Source organism: Microcaecilia unicolor, chromosome 10 (genome assembly GCF_901765095.1).
Source record: "Microcaecilia unicolor chromosome 10, aMicUni1.1, whole genome shotgun sequence".
Lineage (NCBI taxonomy): Eukaryota > Metazoa > Chordata > Amphibia > Gymnophiona > Siphonopidae > Microcaecilia > Microcaecilia unicolor.
In genome coordinates, this window is record NC_044040.1 from 30,438,927 (window position 1) to 30,457,654 (window position 18,728).

The 18,728-nt window shown below is 41.0% G+C and overlaps 1 protein-coding gene across 1 annotated transcript in view; it reads left to right on the plus strand.

Moving 5' to 3' along the window:
• Positions 1-18,728, plus strand: part of KMT2E (lysine methyltransferase 2E) — a 310,078-nt gene that overhangs the window by 116,048 nt on the left and 175,302 nt on the right. The window contains 2 exon segments of the mRNA XM_030216423.1: positions 815-853; positions 16,363-16,590. Coding sequence (XP_030072283.1) covers positions 815-853; positions 16,363-16,590 — 267 coding nt within the window.

An 18,728-nucleotide genomic window follows, 5' to 3' on the forward strand; every position in this document is an offset into this window, starting at 1 on the left:
CATGGAGCATTACATAGTAAATGATGGCAGATAAAGACCTGTATGGTCCATCCAGTCTGCCCATCAAGATAAACTCATTTTATATGGTATGTGATACTTTATACCGGAGTTTGATTTGTCCTTGCCATTCTCAGGGCACAGACCATAGAAGTCTGCACAGCACTGTTCTTGTACTAAGTTCTGAAGCTAGATAAGGAATTATTAGATTAGGAATTGCTCCCCAATGACACCCCAAACTTGGAATCTCATTACCCAATTAAAATCTTTCTTGGCGACTTAATATTTTAGTCACTTGGCCCTCACGAAGCCTAATAGGCAAAAGGTTCTATCGAACTAGTATGCCTGTACTTGTGGGAGTTAAGGGGCCCTTTTACTAAGCTGCACTAAAAGAGGCCATATGCTATGATTAGCGTGTGGGTTTCCCTGCATCCTGAGACCACTTTTTTCACGGCTGTAAAATTGCTGCATTTTCATTTTTTTCTATTAATGGCGTGAGCCCTACTGACACTATTTAGTAGCGGAAAGGGCTCGCACGCTAAATCAGTTTGTGGCAGTGTAGCTGCACGTGGTAGTGCTCACTTTTGATTAATAAAAGGACCCCTAAGACAACAACCTCTTTTCATGTTCCTTTCCATCAGTTTGTCATTTGTGATTATTGTAATTTTGATTTTAGCGTTGTTTGATTAGTGACAACTTCAAACATGTACTTTTCAAATGATTGTACCCATAACATGTAAGGTCTTCTATAGAGTAGTTTTGCATCATGTAAAATATTCAGTAGTTTTACATCATGTAAAATATTCTCGCTTTTTAGGCTTTTCGTGAAGGATCTCGGAAGTCTTCCAGGGTAAAGGTAAATAAAACTTAAATTTCCCTTTTTATTTTCTCAGTTTTACTGAGTACAAATATTTTTATTCTGTGATTTTTTTTTTTTTTAATATTCTAAATCCTAGTTCTGTGTGGGTCCTTGTATGCTGAACAATTTAGCCTAGCCTGAGGGGACTGTAGAGGCGAACTACTGTTGGCAGGCTCTCTTGTATTGAAATTTTCTGTATTCATAGTTTGCACATGAACCGTGTAGCGAATGACTGCCAAATGTGTGAAATGACTTCAAACCTTGACACATTACCAACCTTAGTATCGCAACCCACCTTCACTTTACAAATGCATTCAACAGATTGTAACTTTAACCAGTCAGAAACTTACCCCCATCTCTCTCCGCCACCCCACCCTTCCTTCATGCGGCAGACTCTTCTATTCTTTCCCACTTCGATTTCTTCCTCCCCTTTCCTTACTAATATTATTTCCTCTCGTTGTTTATCCAACTTTTATACTTCCGCCAACTGCTCACAAAATTGTGGAGGTGCCCATTCTGCAGTGCCATTAGCTTGCTTAGTGAGTAGTAATTACCCAATCGCATGAGCAGACAGATCAAACTGTGGAGATCTACCCATTTCCAATTAAGAGCAATTTCACAGCGGGCTGCCACAGTGTATCTCAGATGCATTATTCCTAATCATTCTCACTGGGCCAATCCAGAATAAATGGATTATGCCCCTCTACAATTATTTATGAATCCCTGCCCTAAAAAGGGCAGCATGCAGCTCCTGCCAGCTCAGTATTTTGTGTTTTCAGCATAGTATACAGCTCTTCTGGATGGCTGGATGTGATTCCTGGGCCCAGTTGGGTGAGTGTGTGTGTGTGTGTGTGGGGGGGGGGGGGGTTCTCTGGATCCTCTGGCTTGAGTCCCTCAGAATATCCAGAGGAGTCCTGGTCCTTTCCTGTTCATTTCTTTCTCTCAGCCCTCTATTTAACTGTATCATCTGTGCTGACTGAGATTGCTGCTCCTGGCTGCATTTGGGGAAGAAGGAGGCACAGGAGGAGAGAGATATAAGAGTACATCACTGGCCTAGTTTGTGGCCAAGGGAGCTGCTGAGGAGTGCGTGACAGCAGTCCTGGGACAGTGGAAGCTGCGCCTTGTATGGTAAGAGGGAGAGAACTGAATGCTTCTGGCAGGAGTGGAGCATGAAGAGTGCATGTGGTGCCGATTAGCAGGTGAAGGGAAAGGAAAATGTATTTACATTGGTGTAATATACAGGTCACCTTCACAGTCTCAAGAAATGGACAGGGACTTAGTTGAAGATATCCATCAGATAGCTAGTAAAGGGTAAGTACTACTGATAGGTAATTTTAATATGCTGGACGTCAATTGGGGCGTCCGTGCTGCAGGGTCAGCTAGAAGCAAAGGGATCTTGGATTCTCTACAGGAAGAATTGTTTCAGCAGTGGATGATGAAACCAACGTGGGATGGAGCTATTCTAGACCTTGGTACTTACAAACGAGGGCATTGTTTCTGATGTTACTGTGGGAGATCATTTGGCATCTAGTGATTACCGAATGGTATGGTTCAATTTTAAGACAAAGGGGAGAGAGGGCTTATTCAAGATTTCTAGAGAACTAACTTTGCCGAGGTGGGGGAATTTCTCAAGGAAGAGTTGGTTGGGTGGGAACGTCTGAAGGAAGTAGAACAGCAGTGGGTAAAACTGAAAGGAGCCTTTTTAAAAGTGACTAACCTTTATGTTAGAAACTTACATAAGAGTAAGAGGAAAAGAAGGCTGCTCTGGTTCTCGAACGCAGTAGCTGAAAAGGGAAGGGAAGGAAGATTAGCCTTACTACTATTAATCATTTCTTCACAAGTTACAAGAGGACTCAGAAAGAGGAAGACAGGCAAAAATACCTGGCAAACTAAAAGAAGCTGGGGAAACTGTCAGGAAAGCGAAGAGACACAATTGGAAGACGAGATAGCCAATACGCTAAAATTGGGGGACAAAACGTTTTTCAGATATATCAGTGACGGGAGGAAGTGTCAAAATAGCATTGTGAGGCTCAAAGCTGAGGGGGAGAAATATGTAGAAGCCGATAAGGATAAAGCTGAACTGCTTAACAGTTATTTCTTTTCTGTGTTCATGGATGAAAGACCGGGGGTAGGACTGCAGAAAACAAATGCTAAGGGGGATGGATGTGTGGTACACCGGGACCGATTCTCAGGAGACAGTGTTCATGAGGAGCTAGCTATACTAAAAGTAGGCAAAGATGGGATACATCTGAGGATGTGCAAGGAACTTGGAGAAGTTCTGGCGGCTCCGCTGTCTGACCTCTTCAGTTCCTCCTTAGAGTCTGGAGCGGTCCCAGAGGACTAGAGAAGAGCAGATGTGGTCCCTCTGCACAAAAGCGGAAATGAGGAGGAGGTTGGGAATTAGACCTGTCAGTCTTGCCTCGGTGGTGAGTAAACTAATGGAAACACTTCTAAAGTGAAAGATCGTGAGGTTTCTTGAATGGATCAGACTCCCGGACCTGAGGCATCATGGCTTCACTAGAAGAAAGTCGTGTCAGACAAATCTGATTGATTTCTTTGACTGGGTGAACAAACAGACGTGGGAGGGGCACTAGATGTGGTGTACTTGGATTTTAGCAAAGCATTTGTTTTGATTCCGCACAGGAGATTGATAAATAAACGAGTGCCCTCAGTATGGGACCTAAACTGACTGACTGGGTAAAAAGGTATAGTAGTCAAACAACTAACAGACTACATCAATCGCTTCTCAATACCACATGAATCTCAGTCAGGCTTTAGAGCCAACCACAGCTTGAACATCGTGGAAGCTTGGGCATCTGCTTTCAAACTAAAACTTAACAGGGAAAAATCTCATTGCCTTTCACTCTTGTCCCTTGTACACTACACAATTTAAACCAGTCAATGCACTGGGTACATCGCTCCCAATCTCATACAACCTGAAAATCCTAGGCATCACCACAGACTTGATCAATCTAATAGACCTACCAATCCGGAGCACAATCAAATCAGCAAGATCCTACCCCACCCTCCCCTTCATTTAAAGACATCAAATACAAATTGACTCTAACTACTAGATTTTCCTATATCTGCACCAAAAACATGGAATACACTCCCAAAGGACCTAAAACTAACTACCTAACCTTCCGAAAACACCTAAAAGCCCATCTATTCAGAAAACATCCCCGCTGAACCAACCTAACCATCCAATGGACCAGTCCTATTCCACCCACAAATTCGACAGTTCAAATATAAAAGTCACAAGCTTCATGACCAGACTGTACCAAACACTTAATACTCCCTTCCAAGACTTACAACCCAGACACCCTATGTACTATGTACCCCTCTGGCCATCAGAACTGGAACCCTACCTGACAAATGATGCAACCCTTTTAGACTATGTTGGGATCCTATTTGACTCGTTATTGTAACTTGCTAACAATAGTGATTCAATCGCCACTGAATCTCCTAGGAACGTAAACTAGTTCTAAACTCTCCGTGAGACAACCCCACAAACTCTCACTATTCTATCAAATTGTTAACCTGCTCAATACCTTGTTATCGACCCATTTGTTCCATGTAAGCCACATTGACCCTACCAAAAGGTGGGATAATGCAGGATACAAATGCAATAAATAAATAAATAACTGGTTAAATGTGAGCAGACAGAGGGTGTAGTGGTAAATGGAGCTTGCTCTGAGGAAAGGGATGTTATCAGTGGTGTGCTGCAGGGATCAGTCCTTGGGTTGGCCCTTTTTAATATCTTTGTGAGTGATATTGTGGAAGGGTTGTCTGGTAAGGTTTGTCTCTCTACTGATGATACTAAACTCTGTATGAGGGTGGACACCCCAGAGAGTGTGGATGGAAAGAGGAAGGATCTAACGAAGCTTGAATAGTGGTCTGACAATTGGCAACTAAGATTTAATGCTAAGAAATAGGGGCATACACTAGGGTTACAATAATCCAAGGGAACTGTACATTATAGGGGGTGAAGTGCTTCTGTGTACGGAAGAAGAGCGGGACTTAGGGGTGATTGTGTCCGAAGTCCTTAAGGTAGCCAAGCAGGTAGAAAAGGCGATGGTCAAACACAAAGGATGCTTGGGTGCATAAGGAGAGGGATGACCAGCAGATAAAAAGAGGTGATAGTGCCCTTGTATAAGTGTCTAGTGAGCCATATTTGGAGTACTGCGTGCAATTCTGGATACCTGGCCTACGGAAGGATATAAGCAGGATGGCGTGGTCCAGAGGGCAGCTACCAAATTGGTAAACTCTGTTATAAAACACATGGGGACAGGCTCAGGGACCTCAACACGTATATCCTGGAAGAGAAGCGGGAGAGAGGGGATATGATAGAGACGTTTAAATACCTCAGTGGCGTTAATGCACAGGAGGTGAACCTTTTCCAAATGAAGGAAAATTCTAGAATGAGAGGGCATAGGCTAAATTTAAGAGGAAATAGGCTTAGGAAGAATCTAAGAAAATACTATATGGTAGATGTGTGGAATGGCCTCCCGGTGGAGGTTGTGGAGATGAGTGTGACAGAATTTAAGAAAGCATTGGACAGGCACGTGGGATCCCTTAGGAAAAGGAGGAGCTAGTGGTTACTGAGGAAGGGCAGACTGGATGGGCCAATCTGCCGTCATGATTCTATGTTTCTGTTTCTAATTTGGGTAGCACTATTGACATAGCTGAATGATCCGAATGGTGCTTGTGCTATGGTGGCCACTGAGGGAGCTTGGGACAGTATGTGTCTTGCTGCGGGACAGCAGCAAGTTGCATACCAGAGACTGACATTTTGGCATGTCAGGTTTACTCCTGAGGGAGAGGAGGCAAGCTTGAGATAAGTTTCACTGTGTTCTTATATCAGGTAGTCTCCTCAGCAGTATGTGGTACTGTCATTTTTCCAGAGCTCAGGATCAAGACTCTTTAGTATGTCCTCGGAGGCTCTGCATGTAGCTGCAGGAGGAGTTTAAGTTGAGCAAGACCACCACCACCACCACTGAGCTGCAAGTAGAAGGGTCTCCCTAGAACTTTTGTTCTTAATGCACCAGGCTTTTTTGTTGCATCTGGCACAAGGAACTTTGTATTGCAGTCCTTGCTAGTGGGGAAACCCAGGCAACCTGAAGTGAATGAGATTGGAGCCTCCATGGGACTGGGAAGCTCAGTCAGTGAAAGGCTTGAACTGATGATAGTCTTTAGTAGCATGGCTCTTCCCCTGGAAGGAGGGGAGGTCTCGAAGACAGAGAATGCCCCACTGGGGATGACCTTCGGTTGTCCAGTTCTTCAAGACAAAAGAGCCTTGTACGTTCTGAGTAGCGCAGATGATCCAGAGCCTGTGGTCTTGGTGGTGAGGTATTCTGTTCTGGAGAGGATGAGGAAGCCCTCAAAAGGGATTTTTTTTTCTCTTGGTGCATCAAGTAATACAGGCCTTTGTTTTAGCAGTGTGGGTCATTCTAGAGACTCTGGTTTCAGGGTGGGCAGAGCTATGGGTAAGCTCTACTCATTGGCCCCTGGCAAGTCGGAGAGGTTGAAAGTCCAGAAGGTGACACCTTCATAATGCCTAGTGCCTATGGGGAGACGAACAAAAGCACAAATTTTCATCTTACACCGAAAACACACGGTCATTTACGGCTAAAAATTAAAATAACTTTTTGGGTGAAACTGGACAGAAAAGGGATTTTGGGCCTGTTTTTGTGCCATAACTGAAACCAAAATTTGGTCAGCCTCTAGATATGATAGCAGGAGATTGGGTGAAGGCTGTTGGTGGGGATGAGCAAGAGAGACTGCATGAAGGTGGGAAGGGGGAATGAGAAAGAGACTGCATTAACTGTGTAGTGAAACATGGAAAATGATAGTACTACTACTTACTACTACTTATCGTTTCTAAAGCACTACTAGATGTATGCAGCGCTGTACACTTGAACATGAAGAGACAGTCTCTGCTCGACAGCTTACAATCTAATTAGGACAGACAGGACAAACGAGATGAAGGAATATTAAAGTGAGGATGATAAAGTAAGGGTTCTGAACAAGTGGATAAGGGTTAGGAGTTAAAAGCAGCATTAAAAAGGTGGGCTTTTAGCTTAGATTTGAAGTCAGCCAGAGATGGAGCTTGACGTACCGGCTCAGGAAGTCTAGTCCAGGCATACGGTGCAGCAAGATAAAAGGAACGGAGTCTGGAGTTGGCAGTGGAGGAGAAGAGTGCAGATAAGAGAGATTTACCCAGTGAACGTAGTTCCCGGGGAGGAATGTAGGGAGAGATATGAGTGGAGAGGTACTGAGGAGCTGCAGAGTGAATGCACTTATAGGTCAATAAGAGGAGTTACTGTATGCGGAAACGGATAGGAAGCCAGTGAAGTGACTTGAGGAAAGGGCTAATATGAGCATAACGACACTGGCGGAATATTAGTCATGCAGCAGAACTTTGAACAGATTGAAGAGGAGAGAGATGGCTAAGTTGGGAGACCTGTGAGAAGTAAGTTGCACTAGTCTAAGCGAGAGGTGATGAGAGTGTGGATGAGGGTTCTGGTAGTGTGCTCAGAAAGTAAAGGGTGAATTTTGCTGATATTATAGAGAAGGAAAAGACAGGTTTTAGCAGTCTGTTGAATATGTGCAGAGAAGGAGAGGGAGGAGTCGAAGATGACCCCAAGGTTACGAGTTGATGAGAAAGGAAGGATAAGAGTGTTTTCCAGGTAGGAAGGGGGAATGAGAAAGAGACTGCATTAACTGTGTAGTGAAACATGGAAAATGATAGTAGATAAAGACCATATGGCCTATCCAGTCTGACCATTCATACAGTTTTCTATCCCTTCCCCTCCCTTAGGGGATTCTGTGTGTTTCAATACTAATGTTAAAGAACACTAGTTACTAACAAGCTTATCCAAGAATTGGAACTTGTTTAATTGTTTAAAAGGAGAAGGATCCCTCAGAAACCACTCAGATTGAAAAATCCTAGGTTGTAGCCGGCATAAGTGTAAGCCTTTGGCTTGCTTCTATCATAGGAATCAAAACTCCTTATTTTATATACTTTTTTATGTGCAGTCTTTTACTGTGCATCAAAAAGTCTTTGTATACAAACAAAATAGTCATCAAAAGCGCCAGAGTAATGAAACAACAGCACTAACGTTTGACGGGGCCACTGTTACTAGTAACTAGTGTTCTTTAATATTAGTATTGATTTACCATATTTACTAGTATTTACTGTATGGTTTTGATATCCTTTGTGTGTTTCCCTTGTTTCTTTGAATTCAAATACAGGCTGGCTCCTCCATGGGAAGCTATTCCATGCATCCACCATCCGTTGTTATAAAGAAGTATTTCCTTTCATCTTTATCCTGTGCCCTCTCATTCCAGAGATTCCTTTGAGTGGGAAGAGACTTACTTTCTGTGCATTTATGCCACAGAGGTATTTAAATGTGTCTGTCATATCGCCCTGCTCTTTGAAGGTTCATGCTCCAGAATTGAACACAACAGATGAGATTTCACCAAAGACTTGTATAGAACCAGTATCACCTCCCTTTTCCTGCTGGCCATTCCTTTCCCTATGCACCCAAGCATCCTTATGGCCTTCACCCTCCCCTTTTCTACCTATTTGGCCACCTTAAGATCATATCACACCCATGTCTCGCTACTCTTTAGTGCACAGAAGTACTTCATTCCCTAAAATGTATAGTTTCCTTGGGTTTTGTATTCGAAATACATGTCCGTGTATTTTTTAGTATCCTATCTTCACTGCCAAATTGCAGACCATTCTTCAGTCTTCACTAGATCCCTTCTCCTGTTATCCACACAATTAAGGGTTTCTACTTATTGCAACTTTTGGTATCATCCACAAAAAGGCATGCCTTACCAGACAGCCTTCTACTTTCTGAACTGATCCTTATAGCCTACCACTGTAATGTCCCCTTTCCTTTAGTGAGCTCCACTAACATTTGTCATCTTCCATTCAACCAGTTCCTAAACCAAGCAGTCTCTTTAGGACCCATACTGAGGGTACTCAGTTTATTTATAAGTTATCTGTACAGAATTGTGTCAAAGGTAAGAGGCTGACTGAAGTCATTTTACTAGAGTTGAGCCCAGATAATCACAGATCTTTGGGTACTAGACATTATTTTGGATGGTTACACTCTGGAGTTTGCTTGGCCTCTTCCTGGGATGTTTCTGCAGTTGCCCTTTCATTCTGGCCTAAAAGTGGGAGCAGTTCAGTAGGTCTTGTTCAAGTTACTTGAGTGAGAAACTGTGGTTCCAGTTCCACCTCCAGAAGAGTGAGCGGGGCATAGTTTATTTTGTAGGTCCAAAGAAAAAAAGGTACCTTCCATCCAATTCTCAATATCAAAGTGGTTGTCAAATTTTCTTAAGGTTCCAAATTTTCAAATTGAAAGATTGTGATTGGTGATTGTGGTGGTGCAGCAAGGAGAGTTTCTTACTTCATTAGAGTTAACGGAAGCTTCCCTGCACATTTTGATATGTTTTATCAGTGTTACCTGAGGATCATGATCTTGGGATGGCATTTCCAGTTCTATGCTGTTCCTTATGGACTGGACGTCACCGCGTATATTTACAAATTCGATAGTGGGGGTGGCAGCCACCTTATGCAAAGAGGGAATTTGGTCCACCTTTATTTAGATGACTGGTTAATCAGGTTGAAGTCATTTATGAAAAGTGAAAGTTGCACACCAAGTGGAGCACTTCTTAGAAAATTTGGGATGGGTTGTCAATTTCTGCAAGAGCAACCTTACTCTGTCCCAGATGTTAAGTATTTCGGGGCAAATTTTGACATTCCAAGGCAAAGTGTTTTTTTTCAGCATTGAGAAGAGAAAGGAAAAACTACTATCTGATGAGAAATCTTCTCACTCTTTGTAAACCAGTGGTTTGACGTAAGTCCTGGAGCAGCTTTCTCAGTACATTGATTCTATTTTTCATCATCCTTTTCAATCTAGATTTTATCAGGGCCATTCCACAGAAACCATCATAGCCTCTCTCCTCAACAATCTACATGCTGCTCTAGACAAGGGTGTTTATTGTACTTGTTCCTGTTTTATTGTAAACCGCTTTCAAACTTAACTGTATTAAGTGGTAATTTAAGTAATCAAATTTCTCTCTGGATTTAAGTGCAGCCTTTGATGTAGTTAGTCCCTCACTTCTTAGGCAGACTACCCTCTGTTGGTATCTCAGGTTCAGTATTTAAGTGGTTTTCGTCATTTCTTTTTAATCATTCTTTTTCCATGTTTCCTCCTAATTCTAGATCAGATTCTTTCCCTCTTCACTGAGGTGTCCCTCAAGGCTTTCTTCTCTCTCCTGTCCTCTTTAATCTTTTTCTGGCTTCTCTCACCCAATATTTTTCCATTCAGTTTTATATCTATGCAAATGATATTATTCTGATCTCTCACTATGATCATTGTGATCGTAATCTTTCTAATCTCCAGTCTTGTCTAGATGCTGTCAATTCCTTTCTCTTGTTGAATCGCCTAACCCTAAACTCTTCTAAGTTTGTATCCCTTTGGGTTACAGGCAGATCTTCTATTACCTTCTCTGTTCAGAAATGGTTAATTTTTTCATGTATCTTGCTGTGACTTTCGATTCTCAACTTTCCTTTCATTCTCACATTTCAGCAGTAGTTAAGTCCTGTTTTTATTCTCTTCACTGTACTTGTTTTCTTTGGAGTTATTTGGATGCTGCTGCTACTACTACAACTTTATAGCCTACTATATCTCAACAATCTAAGCGGGGAACATAAAATACACTACTTGTGCTACACTTCCTGTCTCTTGTTTCTTCACATTTAGACTACTGTAACATTGTCTTTTAGCTCAACACCATTGGCTTCCTGTCCCGTTCCTTGTGCAGTTTGATCTTCACATTAGCCCCCAAGGTCCTACATACGGGCTCTCCCTGTTCTCTCAGCTCTGATTGCTCCACCCCCTCCCATACATTACATTCATCCTTAACCTTTCATCTTTCTATTCCTGCAGTTTATTGTTCTCAAGTCTACATGTCATGCAGCCTTTTTTTTTTTTTTAATAGGTCCTACAGTGTGAAATACTCTCACCCTTCATCTCTATTCTGAACAGTCATATACTTGGTTTAAATCATTGCTCAAGGCCCACCTGTTTAGGGTGGCTTTTCCTACTTTATCACGTTCTGTTCTTTTTTTTTTTTTTTTAATGTAATATGGGGAGTTCTTTTCCTTTTCATGATTTTGTTTTTTTATTGTACAGTGCTCTGATTTTATTTTGGGAAGAATAGCTGTGACCTTACAGTTAATGCTGTGGGCCAGAATGTATGTAAGACCTTTTATAAATATGTTTTTTTTCTCTCTGTGGTCTCCACAGAGTTGAGCTGTACCTTGTACTATCATTAGCACCAGAGATCAGACAGTCTCAACTAGTGGCTGTGCATCAACAGTCTGGCCAAAGGAGCTTGGACATCCAAAATTGGATCATTATAATAACAGATGCATGTTGGAGGGGCACAAGGTTGATAGAAGCTCTTCTGGAGTTTTGTAAGGTACTTCAAAACAAAATGGTAAGGATTCTTACTGACAGTGTGATGGCAGTAGCCTATATCAACAGGGAGGACCAAGAAGTCTGCAAATGGCAGAAGTGGTGTGCGATGTTGTTGGATTGGGGGAAGATGAATCTGGAAGATATCTCCATGGTATGTAGCTTGAACCCAAAATAACCAAGCGAATTACCTCAGCAGAAATTCAATGGGTCTATGAGAATGTAATGTAGCAGAGGTTGTTTTCTTGGAAGTGGTATATCATTATGGTTTATCCTATCATGGTCCTGATGGCAACAGGCCAGAATGCACAGGTTCCAGCCTTTTTCAGTCATGGCCACTGTTGGGTCTTCTGTATATATTTCCACTGTGTCTGCTTATAGGCAGGGTCATTGAAAGGATAGAGATGCATCGAAGTCAGTGTTGATAGCTCAGGATTGGCCAAGACCACCTGGATATAGAAATTTGATGTGTTTGAAAGTAGTATCGTCTAGGTGATGCATGTGGGGAAAAAAACCCCTGAATTATAGCTACGTCATGCAAGGTTCCACGTTAGGAGTTACGGACCAAGAAAGGGGTCTGGGTGTCGTCGTCGATTATACACTGAAACCTTCTGCTCAGTGTGCTGCTGCAGCTCGGAAAGCGAATAGAATGTTGGGTATTATTAGGAAAGGTATGGAAAACAGATGTGAGGACGTTATAATGCCGTTATATCGCTCCATGGTGCGACCGCACCTTGAGTATTGTGTTCAGTTCTGGTCGCCGCATCTCAAGAAAGATATAGTGGAACTGGAAAAGGTGCAGCGAAGGGCGACTAAAATGATAGCGGGGATGGGACGACTTCCCTAAGAAGAAAGACTAAGGCGGCTAGGGCTTTTCAGCTTGGAGAAGAGACGGCTGAGGGGAGACATGATAGAGGTATATAAAATAATGAGTGGAGTGGAACAGGTGGATGTGAAGCGTCTGTTCACACTTTCCAAAAATACTAGGACTAGGGGGCATGCGATGAAACTACAGTGTAGTAAATTTAAAACAAATCAGAATAGATGACTATAAGTCATTACAAAGCTTTAGGAAACTAATTATTACATTGTATTTAAATCATATCATGACCATTTCTCATTTTTAGTCCACTATAGGGAGGCAATTCCTCAATACATAGGAAAAGTAATTTTAATTTTTAACTAAGTTAAAGAAAAAGGCGGCAGAGAAGAAGTTTGAGTGATCTCTATACTTATCACGGCGTCGAAGTTATTATATTCCTTGGCTGTAGCATAGGTAAGCCAGCGATCTTGGAGTCCAGAAAAGAGTTCAATTGTTTGGAGTCAAAAAATATATATTTAACAGAGTTTAACTTTAGAACACATTTACAAGGAAAATTTTACCAAACCATAGCGCCCAGCTGCAGAGCTTTTGGGTGCAATTTAAGAAACTCTTGCCTTTTCTTCTGAGTAGTTTTAGAAACATCTGGGTACATTCTTACTTTACATTCAAGGAAATTTTGATCTCTATTTAGAAAAAATTGCTTAAGTATCCAGTCTCTATCAGGTTGTAGAATAAAGTTACTTTAAGTGTGGCAGTTGTCAGTCCCACTCTATCGTCCTCAAGAATTCTAAAGTTTCAGCAGGTACATCAATTCTATTTCCTTGGTCTAATTCTTTCTTCAAAAAAGGTGAAATGTAATATATTTTGGATATAGGAGGATGTGACTGTTCAGGAATTTTCAGAACTTCTGTTAAATATTTTTTAAAGATTATAAGAAGTAAGATTGATAATTGCCTAGGAAAATTTATAAGCCTAAGGGTATTAGATCTTTGATAATTTTCCAGGATTTCAATCCTATTTTTTTAAGGTAAAGGTTTTCTTTAATCAAATTAATTTGGATCTGTTGACAATCTTGTATAGTCTTAATATTTTTTTTCCATATCATTACCCATGGCTGTAATTTTTTTATCCAATGTTGGAATTTTTTCAGACATTTGATTAAAGTATTGATTCATTGAAGAAAATTTCTGTGAAAAGGAAGTTTCTAGGCCCCCTAGGGCTTGCCATATTGTGTCCAAAGTTATAGTCTCTGGTTTTTGTGGTAGAAAGGATTTACTTGATAATCCAGATTCAATTAAAGGTTCCAACGATGGCTGACTTTCAAATGCAAGCTGATTTCCCCCAAGGAGATTCTCCCCTCTGTCTCCCGCTATTCCAAATGCGGGGAAAGTCGGCGATTCTACATTCGCGGCGACGCCCGTGTCTGGAGACCCTGTCGGCACTTTGGCATCCGGCATCTGCAGAGCCGCTCTCGGGGTTTCCGCCGGCTTCAGAGGGGGCTTGTGCGTCTCGGGGCTGAGAGTTTTCTGCTTCAAGCCGGAAGAATAGCAAACCTATCCCCAAATTCTCCGGCTGCGAAGGAGCTCCCGTCGCAACACTTGATTGTAGAAAACGGTCCAGCGTTCCCACCAAAGGCACAGACTGCGCCGCAGGGCTAAGGCGCTGTTTGCCTCTTCGTTTTGGCATCGGAAGCTGAGGTTATTAGGAAAAGTTGAGAGGTAGGTCTGGAGCGACTTCCCATACGTCTCACTCGGCCGCCACCTTGCCTCAAAGAAAGACTTTTCAGCTAACATAATAGCTACCTTGTTATGTTCTAGGTAAAAAGTCCTTCCTGTTAGGATACTTAAGGATTTGGAGGATTTTTGAAAATTTGTGTCGAAAGTAAGAGTGATTTGTTTTCTGTTCCAGATATTTTGAATTTCTTGGTTTGGACCAGGGGTTGGTGTTCGTCTCATTGAAGATACAATTGGCTGCTGAGTCCTGTTTTAGAGGTCTAGTAAAGGGAAAGAGCTTGGCTTTGCATCCATATGTAGTTTGTTTTTTTTTCCTGTGGGGTTCAACTTATCAATCTACTGCATTATCTTTTGGTCCCCTTCTGGGATTTGGTATTGTGTGTCTTTGTTCAGCTTCTTTTTGAACCGTCAGATTCCGTAACCTTAAAAGTTATCACCCTGAAGACAGGAATGTGTTCTTTTGGTTGTTTTTTTTTTTTTTTTAATCTATTTTTTTGGTTAGGCCTGGGGTAGGCAACTCCGGTCCTCGAGAGCCGCAGGCAGGTCAGGTTTTCAGGATGTCCACAATGAATATGCAGGAGATAGATTTGCTAGCACTGCCTCCATGGTATGCAAATCTATCTCCTGCATATTCATTGTGGATATCCTGAAAACGTGACCTGCCTGCGGCTCTCGAGGACCGGAGTTGCCTACCCCTGGGTTAGGCGAATGTGAGATTTATAGGCCTTGTCCTGTAGAACAGTGCTTCTCAATCCAGACATTATGGCACACCTGGTCCCATCATGTTTTCAGAATATCCACAATGAATATGCATGAGTGAGATTTGCATGCATTGGTATTTAATGTATCTCATGCATATTCATTGTGGATGTCCAAAAACCTTGATGGGACTAGGTGTGCCTTAAAGACTGGGTTGAGAAGTACTGCTATAGAGAACTTTTTTGTTGTTGTTCTGTAGTAAGGAAAAGGTAATGCTTAGGTTCCATCCTTCCTTCCCAAAGTAATGTCATCCTTCCATCTGAATTACATTCTCTCTCTACCAGTTTTTCAGGATCTTAAAAGTGAGTAGTGCATTTGCTTGGCACAAATTGAATGTGGGATTCATGTTAAAGACGTACCTGAAGAGTACAGAGGCAATAAAGAAATAAGGTTTTTATTATTTTCAGTGGAGGCCAGAAACGGGAAGCAGCATCAAAAACAAATGCCAGTTTTGAAAGCTCATTTGACAAGAGGTTGGCATGTGCCTTAATTTACAACTCATGAAATTTGCAAAGTGGCAACTTGGAAATCTATGCATTCTTTTGTCCATCACTACAGATTTGATGTTTTTTTGTTGTTGAAGGTTTTGTTTTTCTTTCCAACTCTGTTTATTTCACTGTTATTTCCCTTAGCTCTGTGCACTAAGCATGATGTTTCATACGGTGTGTTGGACATTTCTTAGAAGATATGAATAGAAAAATAACTGAATTCATTTTTTTAAATCTACCTTGCCAAGTAATGGCAGATTTATCTTTTAATCTATTTGTATAAAAAAGTTGGCAAAATATTTTATCTTTGTGTGCTTATAATTGCTGCATTTTCTTTCCATTATATCCTGCACAGCTGGGCCAAATAAGCATTGAAGAGAGTATGTCAGTGAGATCATTCTATGACTGAAGTTTGACTTTGTGTTGTGTACAGCCTGATCATCTTCCTCCTGGCTTTTTGAAAGGAACCAGTGGCACTAGAATAAGTTTCTTAAACTTCTGCGGCTGGCATCACGATTGTTGCAGTTGTATGGGTCCGGCAAGGCCCAGACAACTGCAACAATCACAGCACTTAGAATAATATTGTACATCAGAAAAACAGTGAGGGTGATAATTCCTCATGATATTTCATCAGCATATTCATTGCTGTGTAGGTATTGAGGATGACTCACCACAAACTCAGAATTGTCTTTTCACACTTCTCTTGCCTTCTTGAATAGTTACCCACTTAGGCTTCTAAATGGGTAAATTGGAGCCCAGTCTTAAAATGATATGCCTGGAATTTTTGAAAAACAAGCTTAAAAACTGGTGTAACTGTGCTACATTGATAGTGTTCTGAAATCATAACTTTGCTGAATGAGTTTTATCTGCTGTTAAAAGAAATAATGTAGGTTAGATTATTGGTTTTGTATATTTTTATTCTTGTTGCTTGCTCTCTTGGGTGGTTCCTATTTTGGAGATGAATCTTTAAAATTTGCTTAATTCTTGGAATTTTCTGATGGCTGTGTTGTGACATCAGGTGGGAAAAATAAGGCATGCTCTGGTTTAGTAAGAAATTGGTATCTTCAGTAGATATATGTATATTTTTGGCATGTTAAGATTTTTTTTTACTATTATGCCAGTAAAGCATTTACAAGAGTACTCAATTTCAGCTATTGAATAGTATGCCTTCTGTTAAATAATAATGACTTTACTATGTTTGCAGGGTTCAGCTCCTGAAATTGATCCTACAGATATTTCAACTTTTGGATGGGAGACTAAAATTAAGGCATGGATGGATCGTTATGAAGAAGCAAATATCAACCAGTATAGTGAGGGTGTTCAAAGAGAAGCACAAAGAATAGCATTGAAATTAAGTGATGAAAATGATAAGTGTGTGATCAGCAAGTCCGATATGAACACCAACAATCTGATCTTCAGACCCCCAGTAGAGGTAGGGTAAATGCCAAGTAATTAAAGGGTGTCTCTTGTCAGGGTTTTTTTTTTGGTGTGTGTGTGTAAAAGAAATATTTATCAACAGATCCAAAGGAAAAATGGTAAAATACCATAAAATTAACATATAAAAGACTTAGTTGAGGTTTGGAAATAAAAAAATAAAATAAGTGATGGAACAAAAGATCTTAGAAGAGAATATGTACTCTTTGGATGACAAGCAGGACTGAGTCAGATGCACATTGCATATCACTGGGACAAAACAGCTATCCTAGAGCTTACATCTCAGTGTAAAGTTTTGAGTATGTTCAGCCTTTCTTGTGTGCAGTGGTCTTGATTCCTTATTTTCCCCCTCTGCTCAGTTGAACAGATGCTAAACAAAGTTGTTCCTATAACTTTTTTTTTTCCTGTGGAAATTGCTGCCTTCCTACATTTAAAAAAAAATTATTCTTTTTTTCTTATACAGTTTTTTTTTTTTTTTTTGGTCATGTCGCTGAAATCAGGGTTCAGTTTCTGCCCAAAATGTGGCTTAAAGATCTAGAACTTTGACACACATTCTAAATATTTCAGCTGCATAGCTGCAGATAACAACGTAGAGCGATTTGCAAGCATTGTGCTTGTATATAACCTTAAGTCTTCAAAAATTATCTGAATTGCTTTTGCAACCACTGAGAAAAGGCTTCTTCAAGATCAGAAGAGGGTCTGCTCTGTCTCTTGGCTCTGTGCATATGAGTCAAGAAACTTCCATGGAGTCACCACCTGCCTCGAGGCGTAGTGGCTTTAAAAGTCCAGTCATCCATGGGGGACCGCCAGATCATGTTTGAACTGGTGTGTACATTCTCAGAGGTTTCCAGGTCTGAAGGGAAGGCATCATCCTTGAACCCTTTGAAAGTATTTTAGGAACAAAAGCATGTTACACTGTAATTCCTCGACAAGAATCGTCTGTTTCTAAGCACCAACGGTGGGACTCCTCCTACATAGACATTCCAGTGCATATCCAGTGTAGATTGCATAGATGTCACAGACACAGTGGAGGTCCTTTTTAGCACAAATGGTGCTACCCCAGTGCAGATGCTGCCTGTTCCTCAGCATGCCTCTGCAGCAGCCTTTCTCATCTTGGGTGCTGGTGACAGCAGAGAAATTATTTCCACTACTACTTCTGGAACAACTTCAGAAGGTGATTAATAAATTTATAAAAGGTTTCTGCAAAACTCTGAGATATAAACAATACCAACAAACCCAGCGTGATGACAGGCATTCTTCTGGTCCAGAGAAATGCACATTATTTTCATATTCTGTATAGTAAGTATCTACTTTGGAGTTGGAGCTAGAACTTTGTCTTGGACTCCACAGGTGAATAGGTTGGTCCAAAGGTCTTTTATATAGTTTTGCATAAGCTACGCTGTATTAAGAAATACTTTTCAGAAGAGCACTTTCAGCTTCTGGCTCAGTCTGTTACTGAGTATGTTAGATTATTGCAGTATTATTTACTTGAATTGCCCTAAGTTCTTCAATCAGTCTAGAACGCTGCTTTGCGTTAGATTTTTTTTTCTCACACTTAGACTTGCAAAGTTACGTAGTAACCTGTGGAACTTTGTAAGTGCTTTGAAAATGAGCCCCAATGGCTGCCAATTTCAGCCCGGGTCTTTTAAAAATGTTTTTGTTTCTTGTACAAGTCCTTTTTTGTATTGGTACCTTCTTATTTGGTAGATTGTTTGATCTTCCCATCTTGTTTTAGATCTTGGAGGGTTTGTAATTTTTCTTATCCCCCAATTAGAGTTAGGAAAAGATTGAAATACGTGGAATGTTTGTTGGCATTTCAAGCAGCCAGGTGGGGAAATGAAATTACTGGGTCATGGTTGACTACCAGAGAGTATTTGAATTTTAGGATGCTTTTAAAGACTTGTTTCAGAAATTTGTCACTGGAGGGTGATGGGTGGGTTGGGGAGTGCGTTCTGTTGCAATTTTGTTTTGACTGTATTTCCTGGTTATCACGAGTTTCTTTTAATATGATCCGCATCGAACTGCAAGGCGTTTGTGGAATATAAGAATAAAGTTACGTAATTGGCACATTCATTACCACCTTTCTGGTCAAGATCCAGTCTTTCCCACACTGGCCTGAAGGAGTTAATGGATCTG